Raw genomic sequence first — 16,173 nt, forward strand, 5'->3', positions numbered from 1 at the left:
TTGTTGACTATCAACAGAGATGTATTATATACAGCTTGAAATTGTAATCGCTATATAATAACAGATATCCAAACTTAAAACGTCCTCACCAGAGGGTAAGCATGTCCTGCCCTACCGATAGCACCTGGCACTCTCACATTTGCAAATAAAAGTCAGTGTTTAGATCAATATAATCGTGTAACCTGTGCAGCAGTGAAACTAGTCTTGAACACTTATTGTTGTCGTCTTGATCACACAAGACGCAGGTGACAATCTTGTATGTCTTATTACATCTGTACAAAGAAAAAGAGATTGTGATCAACAAGACCGGTATTCGGAGGTTTGTAAATCTAGTAAACTCTGTATCAAGAATATTTTGAGAGAATCTCCTATAATTAAGAAATGTCCACATGTAAAAATGAACGTTTCAATCAGTAAGGAATCCTGCTGACTGTATGCACATGGGCCATGTTGTCCGAATACGTATAAAACTTAAATGTCCGAGTTTATACATCGTATAAACTTAAAGGTCCGAGTTTATACATTGTATAAACTTAAATGTCCGAGTTTATACATTGTATAAACTTAAATGTCCGAGTTTATACATTGTATAAACTTAAATGAATGATCTTTATGAACCGCCAAGTCCATAACGTTGTTAAAATGCTGAGAATAACTGACCATACATAACATGACATGTTATTACCATCACACCGTGAAAGGTGCCGATATCCCACATGTTGTTTGAACGAAATGATTAACATCAATAATCAATTACATGAGAAATGTGTATTATACACAAGCCATGTTTCCTTGAGTGGGGTTGGCGACAGAAGGGGAGGAACCACTTTCTGGCTGTGTTAATAGCCCATTGTCCAACACTACTTGTATAAAGGACTCCATTGATCATCCATAAGTTGCCAGCCCCTGGAATGCTCTCTGAGTGATGGCACGAAAGCTTCTGCCTGGTTCTGGAAAACACCAGCTCCTCCAGTGAAGACAAACACCCGGCCACAGGTAAGTTTGCAAATATATTGTTTCCTTAAACAATGAGATATGGAGATTTTTGTTTGATTTTCTTTTAACATTAAACGTATTTTCTTTATCCAGCAAGTTATGCTAATGATAAGATCGGCTTGTAATTAATGTGTGCGAAAAAAAGCTTCTGACAACGTTTTATGGACTGCTGCAACTGACAACAGTCCATGTACGTACAGACGGCATCCTTATAGCAGGATCGTGTTTGTCTATAGTTTGTAGATATCAGTCCATGTGCGTGCGGATGGCATTCTTATAGCAGGATCATGTTTGTCTATAGTTTGTATATATCAGTCCATCTACGTGCGGATGGCATTCTTATAGCAGGATCATGTTTTGTCTATAGTTTGTAGATATCAGTTCATGTACGTACAGACGGCATCCTTATAGCAGGATCATGTTTTGTCTATAGTTTGTAGATATCAGTCCATGAACGTACCGACGGCATCTTTATAGCAGGATCATGTTTTGTCTATAGTTTGTAGATATCAGTTCATGTACGTACAGACGGCATCCTTATAGCAGGATCATGTTTTGTCTATAGTTTGTAGATATCAGTCCATGCTCGTACAGACGGCATCCTAATAGCAGGATCATGTTTTGTCTATAGTTTGTAGATATCAGTCCATGTACGTACAGACGGCATCCTTATAGCAGGATCATGTTTTGTCTATAGTTTGTAGATATCAGTCCATGCTCGTACAGACGGCATCCTAATAGCAGGATCATGTTTTGTCTATAGTTTGTAGATATCAGTCCATGCTCGTACAGACGGCATCCTAATAGCAGGATCGTGTTTGTCTATAGTTTGTAGATATCAGTTCATGTACGTACAGACGGCATCCTTATAGCAGGATCATGTTTTGTCTATAGTTTGTAGATATCAGTCCATGAACGTACCGACGGCATCTTTATAGCAGGATCATGTTTTGTCTATAGTTTGTAGATATCAGTTCATGTACGTACAGACGGCATCCTTATAGCAGGATCATGTTTTGTCTATAGTTTGTAGATATCAGTCCATGCTCGTACAGACGGCATCCTAATAGCAGGATCATGTTTTGTCTATAGTTTGTAGATATCAGTCCATGCTCGTACAGACGGCATCCTAATAGCAGGATCATGTTTTGTCTATAGTTTGTAGATATCAGTCCATGTACGTACAGACGGCATCCTTATAGCAGGATCATGTTTTGTCTATAGTTTGTAGATATCAGTCCATGCTCGTACAGACGGCATCCTAATAGCAGGATCGTGTTTGTCTATAGTTTGTAGATATCAGTTCATGCTCGTACAGACCGCATCCTAATAGCAGGATCATGTTTTGTCTATAGTTTGTAGATATCAATTCATGCTCGTACAGACGGCATCCTTATAGCAGGATCATGTTTTGTCTATAGTTTGTAGATATCAGTCCATGCTCGTACAGACGGCATCCTTATAGCAGGATCATGTTTTGTCTATAGTTTGTAGATATCAGTCCATGCTCGTACAGACGGCATCCTTATAGCAGGATCATGTTTTGTCTATAGTTTGTAGATATCAGTCCATGCTCGTACAGACGGCATCCTTATAGCAGGATCATGTTTGTCTATAGTTTGTAGATATCAGTCCATGTACGTACAGACGGCATCCTTATAGCAGGATCATGTTTGTCTATAGTTTGTAGATATCAGTCCATGTACGTACAGACGGCATCCTTATAGCAGGATCATGTTTGTCTATAGTTTGTAGATATCAGTCCATGTACGTACAGACGGCATCCTTATAGCAGGATCATGTTTGTCTATAGTTTGTAGATATCAGTTCATGCTCGTACAGACGGCATCCTTATAGCAGGATCATGTTTTGTCTATAGTTTGTAGATATCAGTCCATGCTCGTACAGACGGCATCCTAATAGCAGGATCATGTTTTGTCTATAGTTTGTAGATATCAGTCCATGTACGTACAGACGGCATCTTTATAGCAGGATCATGTTTTGTCTATAGTTTGTAGATATCAGTCCATGTACGTACAGACGGCATCCTTATAGCAGGATCATGTTTGTCTATAGTTTGTAGATATCAGTCCATGTACGTACAGACGGCATCTTTATAGCAGGATCATGTTTTGTCTATAGTTTGTAGATATCAGTCCATGTACGTACAGACGGCATCCTTATAGCAGGGTCGTGTTTAACTGTCACGTGTGTACTCTGGCACGCATTGAAGAAAAAGGTCACAGAAACATAGGGTGTTAATGATATTTTCGTAGTGCACACTCAGAAGGATTGGCAACTAAGGATAGAAAAGAAAGAATGTTGATTTGTAAATGTATTTTTACAACAAGGTTGCGTCACATCGGACATATGTGTGTTCATCATGACGTCACATATCGGAAGGGCCGTCGGGTAACCCAGTGGCTAAAGTGGAATATCCGGGTTCTATTCCCCAAATAGGTACAATATGTAAAGCTCATTTCCTGTGTCCCCCGACGTGCTATTGCTGAAACATTGCAAATACCGGACACATGTGTGTTCATCATCGCGTCACATAACAGATAACCGATAAAAAAATATATAATCGATAAGCCGTATATGAGGAATGTCTGCACGTGTGCTGCTAATATGAAACGAATTGTAAGCGAAATCCATATCATTAAAATGTAAGTCAGCGTTTAGTCTGATCACTCAATCACAGTCAAACCACGTCCATATCCCAGTCACCCTGTAGTCTAACCATGTCACACCTTGGTCCATATCCCACTCACCATAGATACCTATCTGTAGTCTAACCATGTCACACCTTGGTCCATATCCCACTCACCATAGATACCTATCTGTAGTCTAACCATATCACACCTTGGTCCATATCCCTGTCACCACAGATACCTCTCTGCAGTCCAACCACATCAAACCTTGGTCCATATCCCTGTCACGATAGAAACCTCTCTGTAGTCCAACCACATCAAACCTTGGTCCATATCCCTGTCACCATAGATACCTATCTGTAGTCTAACAATTTCACACCTTGGTCCATATTCCTGTCACCATAGATACCTCTCTGTAGTCTAACCACGTCAAACCCTGGTCCATATCCCTGTTACCATAGAAACCTCTCTGTAGTCCAACCACGTCAAACCCTGGTCCATATCCCTGTGACCATAGACACCTCTCTGTAGTCCAACCACATCAAACCCTGGTCCATATCCCAGTTACCATAGAAACCTCTCTGTAGTCCAACCACGTCAAACCCTGGTCCATATCCCTGTCACCATAGAAACCTCTCTGTAGTCCAACCATGTCACACCTTGGTCCATATTCCTGACACCATAGATGCCTATCTGTAGTCTAACCACGTCAAACCCTGGTCCATATCCCTGTTACCACAGAAACCTCTCTGTAGTCCAACCACGTCAAACCCTGGTCCATATCCCTATCACCATAGATACCTATATGTGGTCTAACCATGTCACACCCTGGTCCATATCCCAGTTACCATAGAAACCTCTCTGTAGTCCAACCACGTCAAACCCTGGTCCATATCCCTGTCACCATAGATACCTATATGTGGTCTAACCATGTCACACCCTGGTCCATATCCCAGTTACCATAGAAACCTCTCTGTAGTCCAACCATGTCACACCTTGGTCCATATCCCACTCACCATAGAAACCCTATCTGTAGTCCAACCATGTCTCACTTTGGTCCATATCCCTGTTACCATAGAAACCTCTCTGTAGTCCAACCATGTCACACCTTGGTCCATATTTCTGTCACCATAGATGCCTATCTGTAGTCTAAACATGTCACACTTAAGTCCATATCCCTGTTACCATAGAGACCTCTCTGTAGTCCAAACATGTCACACCTTGGTCCATATCCCTGTCATCATAGATACCTCTCTGCAGCCTATCCATGTCACACCTGGTCCATATCCCTGTCACCATAGATACCTATCTGTAGTCCAACCACGTCACACCTTGGTCCATATCCCTGTCACCATAGAAACCTCTCTGTAGTCCAACCATGTCACACCTTGGTCCATATCCCACTCACCATAGAAACCTCTCTGCAGTCTAACCATGTCACACCTTGGTCCATATCCCTGTCACCATAGATACCTCTCTGCAGTCTAACCATGTCACACCTTGGTCCATATCCCTGTCACCATAGAAACCTCTCTGCAGTCTAACCATGTCACACCTTGGTCCATATCCCTGTCATCATAGATACCTCTCTGCAGTCTAACCATGTCACACCTTGGTCCATATCCCACTCACCATAGACACCTCTCTGCAGTCCAACCATGTCACACCTTAGTCCATATCCCTGTTACCATAGAAACCTCTCTGTAGTCCAACCACGTCACACCTTGGTCCATATCCCTGTCACCATAGATACCTATATGTGGTCTAACCATGTCACACCCTGGTCCATATCCCAGTTACCATAGAAACCTCTCTGTAGTCCAACCATGTCACACCTTGGTCCATTTCCCACTCACCATAGAAACCTCTCTGTAGTCCAACCATGTCACACTTTGGTCCATATTCCTGTTACCATAGAAACCTCTCTGTAGTCCAACCATGTCACACCTTGGTCCATATTCCTGTCACCATAGATGCCTATCTGTAGTCTAAACATGTCACACCTTGGTCCATATCCCTGTCACCATAGATACCTATCTGTAGTCCAACCATGTCACACCTTGGTCCATATCCCTGTCACCATAGAAACCTCTCTGTAGTCCAACCACGTCAAACCCTGGTCCATATCCCTGTTACCATAGAAACCTCTCTGTAGTCCAACCACGTCAAACCCTCGTCCATATCCCTGTCACCATAGATACCTATATGTGGTCTAACCATGTCACACCCTGGTCCATATCCCAGTTACCATAGAAACCTCTCTGTAGTCCAACCACGTCAAACCCTGGTCCATATCCCTGTCACCATAGATACCTATATGTGGTCTAACCATGTCACACCTTGGTCCATATCCCTGTCACCATAGATACCTCTCTGCAGTCTAACCATGTCACACCTTGGTCCATATCCCTGTCACCATAGAAACCTCTCTGCAGTCTAACCATGTCACACCTTGGTCCATATCCCTGTCACCATAGATACCTCTCTGCAGTCTAACCATGTCACACCTTGGTCCATATCCCTGTCACCATAGAAACCTCTCTGCAGTCTAACCATGTCACACCTTAGTCCATATCCCTGTTACCATAGAAACCTCTCTGTAGTCCAACCACGTCACACCTTGGTCCATATCCCTGTCACCATAGATACCTATATGTGGTCTAACCATGTCACACCCTGGTCCATATCCCAGTTACCATAGAAACCTCTCTGTAGTCTAACCATGTCACACCTTGGTCCATTTCCCACTCACCATAGAAACCTCTCTGTAGTCCAACCATGTCACACTTTGGTCCATATCCCTGTTACCATAGAAACCTCTCTGTAGTCCAACCATGTCACACCTTGGTCCATATTCCTGTCACCATAGATGCCTATCTGTAGTCTAAACATGTCACACTTTGGTCCATATTCCTGTCACCATAGATGCCTATCTGTAGTCTAATCATGTCACACCTTGGTCCATATCCCTGTCACCATAGATACCTATCTGTAGTCCAACCATGTCACACCTTGGTCCATATCCCTGTCACCATAGAAACCTCTCTGTAGTCCAACCACGTCAAACCCTGGTCCATATCCCTGTTACCATAGAAACCTCTCTGTAATCCAACCACGTCAAACCCTGGTCCATATCCCTGTGACCATAGACACCTCTCTGTAGTCCAACCACATCAAACCCTGGTCCATATCCCTGTTACCATAAAAACCTCTCTGTAGTCCAACCACGTCAAACCCTGGTCCATATCCCTGTCACCATAGAAACCTCTCTGTAGTCCAACCATGTCACACCTTGGTCCATATCCCTGTTACCATAGAAACCTCTCTGTAGTCCAACCATGTCACACCTTGGTCCATATCCCTGTCACCATAGATACCTATCTGTGGTCTAACCATGTCACACCTTGGTCCATATCCCAGTTACCATAGAAACCTCTCTGTAGTCCAACCATGTCAAACCTTGGTCCATATCCCACTCACCATAGAAACCTCTCTGCAGTCTATCCATGTCACACCTTGGTCCATATCCCTGTCACCATAGATACCTATCTGTAGTCCAACCACGTCAATCCCTGGTCCATATCCCTGTCACCATAGATACCTATCTGTAGTCCAACCGTGTCACAGCTTGGTCCATATCCCTGTCATCATAGATACCTATCTGTAGTCCAACCATGTCACACCTTGGTCCATATCCCTGTCACCATAGATACCTATCTGTGGTCTAACCATGTCACACCTTGGTCCATATCCCAGTTACCATAGAAACCTCTCTGTAGTCCAACCATGTCAAACCTTGGTCCATATCCCACTCACATTAGAAACCTCTCTGCAGTCTATCCATGTCACACCTTGGTCCATATCCCTGTCACCGTAGATACTTATCTGTAGTCCAACCACGTCAATCCCTGGTCCATATCCCTGTCACCATAGATACCTATCTGTAGTCCAACCGTGTCACACCTTGGTCCATATCCCTGTCATCATAGATACCTATCTGTAGTCCAACCATGTCACACCTTGGTCCATATCCCTGTCACCATAGATACCTCTCTGCAGTCTAACCATGTCACACCTTGGTCCATATCCCTGTCACCATAGATACCTCTCTGCAGTCTAACCATGTCACACCTTGGTCCATATCCCTGTCATCATAGATACCTCTCTGCAGTCTAACCATGTCACACCTTGGTCCATATCCCACTCACCATAGACACCTCTCTGCAGTCCAACCATGTCACACATTGGTCCATATCCCTGTTACCATAGAAACCTCTCTGTAGTCCAACCGCGTCACACCTTGGTCCATATCCCTGTCACCATAGATACCTATCTGTAGTCTAACCATGTCACACCTTGGTCCATATCCCTGTCACCATAGATACCTCTCTGCAGTCTAACCATGTCACACCTTGGTCCATATCCCTGTCACCATAGATACCTCTATGTACTCATGGGCAATTTACAATGTTATGTTTTATCATTTTTTTAGATTTTTAAATGATAAGATTTGAGGAACAGAAGAGCAATGTTGAGGAACGCCATGGATAATCTGCTAATTATTATGACCGTTCTTATGTGTAACAGAGGTAAGCGTAAAGATGTCGCTTGGCAAGAGGCTGTCCTACTCAAACAATGAATGTTATTAGCAAACGGTTATAATAGAGCCTCGGTGCGTCTTAAATATATTGGGGTTTTATTTCAATTCTATCTTTTCAGGCTGTGATGTAATTTGCGGAATTCAAACCTGAAAGTGAATATGCGCGCACGCGTGTGGCATACGTGTTTGTTGGCACTTATTCTGTCTCTAAATCAAGGCTGCTTTGGGAACGCCGGCACTGACTTTGTGTTTGCCTTTGTACAAGTGTACCACACAAATGACAGCTATGACTATCTGGTCCTAACACCAACCACGGACCAGGGAGCAGAGGTGAGAGTTATCGCCCCTGGATATCCTAACCTGGTCAACGAAACCATCATTCTTGCCCCAGGTCAAATACATTCCCTGAAAGTTCACGGAGCAATGGCAATGAACTATGGGTCATACATAGACAGAAGAGGTATACATGTGACGTCATCACATGATATAACCGTTGTAGGAATTGACACGGAGTCTTGGAAAGGATCCGGCAGCAACTACGACTCATTTCTTGTTCGACCAACGGATCAGTTAGGGAATGAGTACTATGCTGTTTGTTATTATATCACGAACAGTGCGGCTGGGTCGACGTTTGCTGTTGTCGCCACCAATAATGATACCTTGGTTTCCATCACCTTGACAACATCAGATAATGTGACCGTAACGTTCGACAGTGACACATACTCAAATGGTGACATAATAACAAGGACCCTGGAACAGTATGATGTACTCCAAATTCAGACTCGTTCTGATCTCACCGGAAGTCACGTGATTGCAAATAAGCCCATCACCGCCTATAGTGGCGTTAATCGAACACGTGTTCACTTTTATGGATGTTCGTCCACAATGGTTGACCAGCTTCCTCCAGTAAACGTTTGGGGGAAGGACTATGTGACAGTGCCGTTTCCGAACAGAATGTCAGGAGACATCTACAGAGTGCTGGCTAGCTGGACCAACACGGCGTTGTATGTATATGGTGTAGGTTCATACCTCTTACGGGAACCTGGAAACTGGATGGAGTTTTACTTGGAAAATGCTACATACGTTCGAGCAAACAAACCTGTACAGGTGGCCCAGTTGTCGGTCAGTCGCACCTCTGATGAAGGTGACCCATCATTGTTGATACTGTCCCCCATAGATGCAGCAAGAACATCATACGTCTTTGGTGTCAGTGTGACGGGTAAATGGCGGTATTACGTGGCAGTTGTCATTCAAGAATTTGCGATAGATGGTTTGCTTTTCAATAACCAAAGTGTTAACGTCTCTAACGTCTCAGTCGAACAAGCAGAAGGAAGCCAGTATGCAATTGTTTATATTGAACTGATGAAATCGGCCTACCACAATACTATCACACATGAGGGACACGTTCCGTTCTTGGCCTATGTGTATTCGGGCGAAAAGTGTAAAGCTACGGCACACTCGTTAGGAACTGCAGCGTCAACGCTTTTTGACGTGAGTTTTTCCTGTTGGTCTCTTTTTTAAAGTGCGTGTGTGCGTGCATGTTGTGTGTGCGTGCATCTTTTTGTGTGCATCTGTGTATGGTGCAGTTAGGTGATAACCTTTCAACATCTGTTTTCTGTATGTATTCATTGCGTATATGTTTTAATTGTTTGACCTTTTCACTAAGAACTAACAATATAGATATATGTATGACTGTTAGAATTGGTCCCCAGCATTGTATGCGACCAAATGGATCAGTTTTCAGGTTCTGTGATTTGGTAGGTGTGTGTATCGTTGCTCATAATATCGATCACTAGATTGCTTGGTCCAGACTCGATTATTTACCGGCCGCTGTCATAGCGTTGGAATATTGCCGAGTACGGCGCTAAACAACAAACTAACAAATCAGTTCTCAGTGACATTTTCCTCGGCCGACTACCTGTGTATACTGTGAAGAATGCCATGTTATCTATGTCTGTTCTCACGCAAGGTGTGGACGTGGACGAGGTGTGGTTCGGCTTCTGGCTATCTTACCTCAATGTCCAATGACCAACATTTCAGGCCTGTGCACCAACATCTGGTTACCCAGGAGACGGCGTGGACAACGACTGTGACGGCGTCGTCGACGAAGAGGCCTGTTGTGTGAACAAAGATGGAATAGGTACTTATACATATCTTCTCGTCGGTGTCAATCCTTGGCCTCGGGCTACAGTTCTACACGATGTAATGTCTGCTGTTGTCGGCTGATGTCTGCTCGAGGCACAAGAGCAGAGGACCGTGTCTCTCAATCTCAAGCCCCCAATACTTTTACTGTCGATTGAGAAAGAAGTTTGTTCTTCCCGTCGAGACTTGGTTCTTTGAGAGAATGACGTCTTCTCATGTATCCTTAAATGTTTAGTAAATTGGCAAATCACCTAGGAATTTAAATTTCAAATTTCCCCATGATGGCTACAGTGCTAACATACTATTGTCGACAACAGTTATGATTTTAAAGTCACCATCTTCCCGAGGCAAGAGAGTTAACTGACTTTAAAAGGCCGAAATCGAAATCAGGTACGTAAAGTGTAATGCAGATTTCGGTCGACTGCAGGATTTGCAAAGCATGTGCACCGCTAACTCGTTGTCAACAGATATTTTCTAAATCTTTTCATGTTTTTAATCAAGGTGCTCACTTGATTTGATGCACTTCGCGGTGTAAGAATCGTTTTATCACATTAAAGATCTTGATTATCGATCAGATCGTCTTGACTGGGCGCCACCGTTTTGTTTAAAGCAAATGCAAGTGATACGAGAGGTTGAATCTGATTGGTCAATAGGAGAGGCATAGAAAGGACATAACTCGTAATAGCCACTGGTGGCGCTACGATCGATCCCAGGAATTCCAGCCTAGTTCGGCAAGGGTGGAAACTGGACTTTTAAAGTCAGTTAACACTCTTGCCTCGGGAAGATGGCTTGTCATCGGTGGGAACAACATTGGTGTATTTAGTATTTAGTATTATCCCTAATGACTAAAAGGAGGAACTGTTCTCATGGTGCACTTTGATATTTCAGATGACGACCTAGATATGGTGATTGACGAGGACTGCTACGCTCCTCCAGGTACAGATAAATACACGCACGCGCGCGCACACACACGCACACACGCACACACGCACGCACGCACATATCATCTTAAGCATACACATTACAATCCCACCTACCTATCGGGACACCCAGCTTGTAATTGTGTGGAATGTGCCTTAAATACACTCTAAGATAATCTGAGGAAGGGTCGACAACACATCGCTTTGAGACCGAGCATATTTTGATTTTGATATACTTGTATAATGGTTTTGTCGACAAACCATGGTCACACTGAATTATCCTTGCCCTTAGATCTATTAGTTGAATAGTGAATCATTATTTTGAGAATCATCTGTTACTCAACGCACATTTAAGACGTGTTCTATATTCCAGCTGTGGAGATGAGCAGTGTCTCGGGGCTTGCTGTGTGCTGTAGAGGGGACACAACCTACTTGTGTGAAGGTAATGCTCCACACATTGTACTGCTAGATATTCTCCCAGCAGTGCGTACACTGGCACTCAAGTTACGATTCATCATATCCCGATATTTTGTCTGATAACACCATTCATTACCTATTAATAGCATTGGCATTATTCAATTGATTGCATTACGATAATATATGAGTTGTAGGAATTACATGTATAATTATTTTTAGATATTAAACTATAACTGGTCGGACATATAACTTATATTTGTTTTCAAGCATAAACTGCTATTTATGTTCATCATATGCCGACAAGCTGAAACATGGGTGGGCCGGCATAGATTAGTCTGTCAACAAATCGTAGTCTGACAAAACTTGTTACAGGCCCACGTTTACTTTCCCTCTTCCACAGAAATCGTAAGAAATGGACATTTCACAAGGATGGGCGACAAAAAGTACTTAGCCACTGACATGGCAGCATCTCATACCCGCAACAAACAGCAGTGTTTCCATAACTGTGGCAGAGAGAAGGACTGTTGGGCTCTCAACTACCACCCGCCATCTTTATCTGGAGACGGTAACTGTGAATTGCTCCGGGGAGCAGTGACCGGCTCCACACAGGAAGGGAGCTGGACACACTATCAACTGGACAGATCTTGGTCGCAATATGTACCCCTTTGAGTAGCATTGCTCGTGTCATCCTTCACAAAAGGCGAGGGAATGTTTTAGGTCAATTGATCATGTTAAATACGATCCAAACGTATTTACCCCATCTGTATCATTACAAAAACAAATAAAAGCATGAACAAAGCATTTATATAATACTTACATATGACGTGGAACAAGCATAAGTTCCAAATATGTGAATTTAGGGTTGGAATTATAATTTGAAGCTGTTTTTTTTGGGGGGGGGGGGAAGCTTTCTTTAAAAAATAACGATTGCGCATGTACCGAGGCGGACATAAACATTTGGAATGTTTCTTGTTGAGCTTTGTTAAATACTGTGTTTCAGGTGTGACCCCTGACATGTATAAGTTTAAATAACAATAAACAATTCCAGTTTTTACTTGCTCTCAAACACTGACTTCCCCAACTTCAGAAGACAATAAAATTATATCCAACTTGGACTTTAACCCGTTTCTAGTTAGTACTCGAAGACCCATAAATGTTCATGAGCATACATAATATTAGCACACAAAGCCTGGGTCGAAAAGCCTACGACTACATTCATGCAACTCGCAGGAGAAACACGTTCATTGTCATGTAGGATGTCTCAAATACAACACAGCCAACAAGCGCTGCGCGGGGCGGTCGGGTAGCCCAGTGGTTATAGCGTTCGCTCGCCTCACCGAAGACCCGGGTTCGATTCCCGACATGGGTACAATGTGTGAAGCCTATTTCTGGTGTCCCCCGCCGTGATATTGCTGGAATATTGCTAAAAGCGGCGTAAAACCATACTCACTCACTCACTCACAAGCGCTGCGCAGGCAGGGCGTCACACGTCATGAGATGCTGACCCTGTGTGCAGGCTACCCTTTAGTTCACACCATTTTTATTAACACAGTATTCTCTATGGGACAAAGACCGCCTCAGCGGTCAAGTGATAGAGCGCCCATCCGGAGAGCGGAAGGTCGGGGGTTCGATCCCCGGTCGCGTCATACCAAACTATGCAAAAGATGGTACTTGTTGTTAGTCGCCTGGCGCTCGGCATTAAGGGGCTAAAACAAGAACTGTGTCTGGGTGATATTCATGTTAAACTGCGGCACGGTTGGTGGTAGTATTCAACACAACTTATCTTTACATTCTTGTGGACCCATATTTTGTGGGTGTTTTTTCGTGTGTTGCTGCTGGGACTATGGTCTCTGGTTGATGTTTTTGGTCTGCGGATTATGTTACCAAAGCTGTGTGATCGATGGATTACAACTTGTGCAGCGTCACTATAGCTCACCTGGATATTAGTAAACAGCTAGAGATGAGTTGAACCAAATACATGTATGTTACCACAAGGAGATACAAACATGCGTACATTTCAGAGGATAAGCTTAAAAGGCCATACAGGAATGTGAGAGTATGGTCAAAACAAGATAAACTGTTTTGCGAAAAACGGAACATACCAGTATTTGTTGAATACAACAAACTAAACAAATACAAATCTCAGTACGTCTTGGGCAGAAAAATAATCCATAAATAGATGTGTCAATATGAATGCCCTGGTTGCCATATTGAACTTCTTGAACAGAGTCGGTTCCATCATGGGTGGGAGCAAGCGTGTGAAGCACGGTGTGATTGGTCCAGTGGTGGCCCAGAAGTGCTGTACAGTAATATATGTAAGGAAATGCGTGTGGACAGAATCAGGACATGGATAAACTGCAAAGGTCAAATAAAGATAAAAAAAAATGGAAATACTAAAAGTATATTTTGAGCACGCTACAACTACACATTTAACAAATTACGTGAAATTTTAGGCATAGATATGTTTGTCAAGGTGACCATTTTGAAAATAGGATCATTGGTTCAGTGGTTTCTGAGATGTTTACGACGCAGAAGGGATGCTGGACAAACAGGCAATTTTAAGTGACACCTCGCAGTATTGTCGTGCGTACAAAAAGCATCATTGGGCTGTGTGGAGGTCCCATACATTCCGATATGGCCATTCATACGTTACATGTTACATGGGCGTCGTGGTGTGGTGTTGCAACGTCTTATATATTCCTCATATATGGTGGATGCGTTTGTTTACAGTTTAAAAAAACAATGTTATGGTTCCAAACGTATATGTTATATAGCATCATCACATGTGGTACAGCAGGTATTTTATGCTCGTAGATGATGAGTGCAGGTGATGCTAAAAAGATAATAGAAACTTCGTTTCGTAATAATAGATTTATTTTTAGATTGGCCATTTGGTAAATCTTTCCATTTTCAATTTAAAGAGTTAAACCCTCATTTTAAACATCACGGTTAAACCTTTATTCCATTGTATGAGTGCATATTATTACACAAATATCACTTATCTTGGCCTTTTTTTCTGAAAAGACACTTAATCATTACAGGGATTTGAATCAATGTTTCGGTTGGTTTTAAGCACATGTATAAAGATTTACTAGATCGTGTGGTTTCTGGGAAGGTTTTTAAATATTTCATCACAACTTGATTTTAATTTGAGTTTCATAAAAACGAAAATATTTTGATTTTCTCGCAACAAATCTGAGTAACATTGCGGCGCTAGCCATGTTGAAGTTCATCCTTTCGGCGAGCTACAAACATTCTAGACATTCTTTCTAAAATTGAATCAAAGTGATCAGTGAAATATGATAAAGAGACGCTTCTTTTGATAACTGTGTTGCATCTCTTTTCTATCTGTGCGTACTTCTATCATATAAACCTATAACCGAAAGACATCTGACCAGGCGACATTTCAACATGTGCTGATGTGATTAGCTCAACAGAGAGATGAAGCTGCGAAGACAAAACTGCTGAGCTGCAGTTCAACACAGTAGCAGCCCAATCACAACAACACATTACTCCAGAAATATGTCCACACCACGACATTAGACGCCAGGTGAAGAGTATTACACAGCTCGGCTATTCAAGTAGCAAGCTGTTTCCAGTTTTGGACATTTACCTAATTGAACACCACTCCTGTAAACAGAGACTGCTTAAAACTGATCTTAACAGTCTGTAAGTCGCATTAGAGCGCTCAGGTTTAATATGGAAGAAAAGGGCAAAGAGAGGTGAATTCCCCATGCAGTGGTCGGGTACTGACGCTCCATGGACCATAACAAAGTACATCTGTGATTCCGACCTACGTCCAGCTCACCCAGGCAGTAGAAGGCACCTCTCCGCGAAACAAATAATGATTAATGAGGCCTTGAACCACTTGCCCATCCGTTTTGTCGAGTATATCAGAATATCAAAGACACAAGGCCTCTGGTGATTGATACACACGTACGATTTGGAGACCTCCCATTTATCAGATACCCCAGTGTCAGACAGTTTAAAATCAAAAGTCGTGGTTGAGTACCCTTATTACCAATAGCTGTTACCCATAAGAAAAACTGGCTAGTCCTGCTCATATCCCAGTTGTCAGATGCTGTACTATACAAATAAGACGAGAGATAAATTCAAACTGCATTTTATCATTTTATTTACTTCATATTTGTCAGCACAAAAATATAGCACGTGTGTATAAATAAACCAAAGCAGTCATCAACAGTCATCAAAACACAAGAATATTACTTATAAGACAAAGTTATCGTGTCATCATCCACCCTGTTAGTAATCGTTGAACCTCACAGAGACGGCACATCTGGACAAGTATACATGGCCTCTATCTAAATATCCTGGACTTGATGAACATGAAGAAGAGGTAAGGCAGAGGCACGGAGGATCCATTTCTCGACCTCTGTATCCTCCCGCTAATTGTCCACCAGTCTAAGAAGGGCCTTGGAACCTTCGC

The 16,173-nt window shown here is 42.7% G+C and overlaps 1 protein-coding gene across 1 annotated transcript; it reads left to right on the forward strand.

Moving 5' to 3' along the window:
• The first annotated feature begins 952 nt into the window (after positions 1 to 952).
• LOC139470921 (IgGFc-binding protein-like) lies at positions 953 to 12,599 on the forward strand. Its single transcript, XM_071253247.1, has 6 exons — positions 953 to 996; positions 8,367 to 9,738; positions 10,288 to 10,387; positions 11,278 to 11,325; positions 11,683 to 11,751; positions 12,127 to 12,599. Exons 2-6 carry the CDS (start codon positions 8,407 to 8,409, stop codon positions 12,393 to 12,395), a joined length of 1,818 nt encoding a protein of 605 aa, XP_071109348.1. The 5' UTR covers positions 953 to 996; positions 8,367 to 8,406; the 3' UTR covers positions 12,396 to 12,599.
• The last annotated feature ends 3,574 nt before the right edge of the window (positions 12,600 to 16,173 follow it).

The sequence above is a fragment of the Haliotis cracherodii genome, unplaced genomic scaffold, assembly GCF_022045235.1.
Source record: "Haliotis cracherodii isolate W230 unplaced genomic scaffold, xgHalCrac1.p SCAF_21, whole genome shotgun sequence".
Taxonomy (NCBI): Eukaryota; Metazoa; Mollusca; class Gastropoda; order Lepetellida; family Haliotidae; genus Haliotis; species Haliotis cracherodii.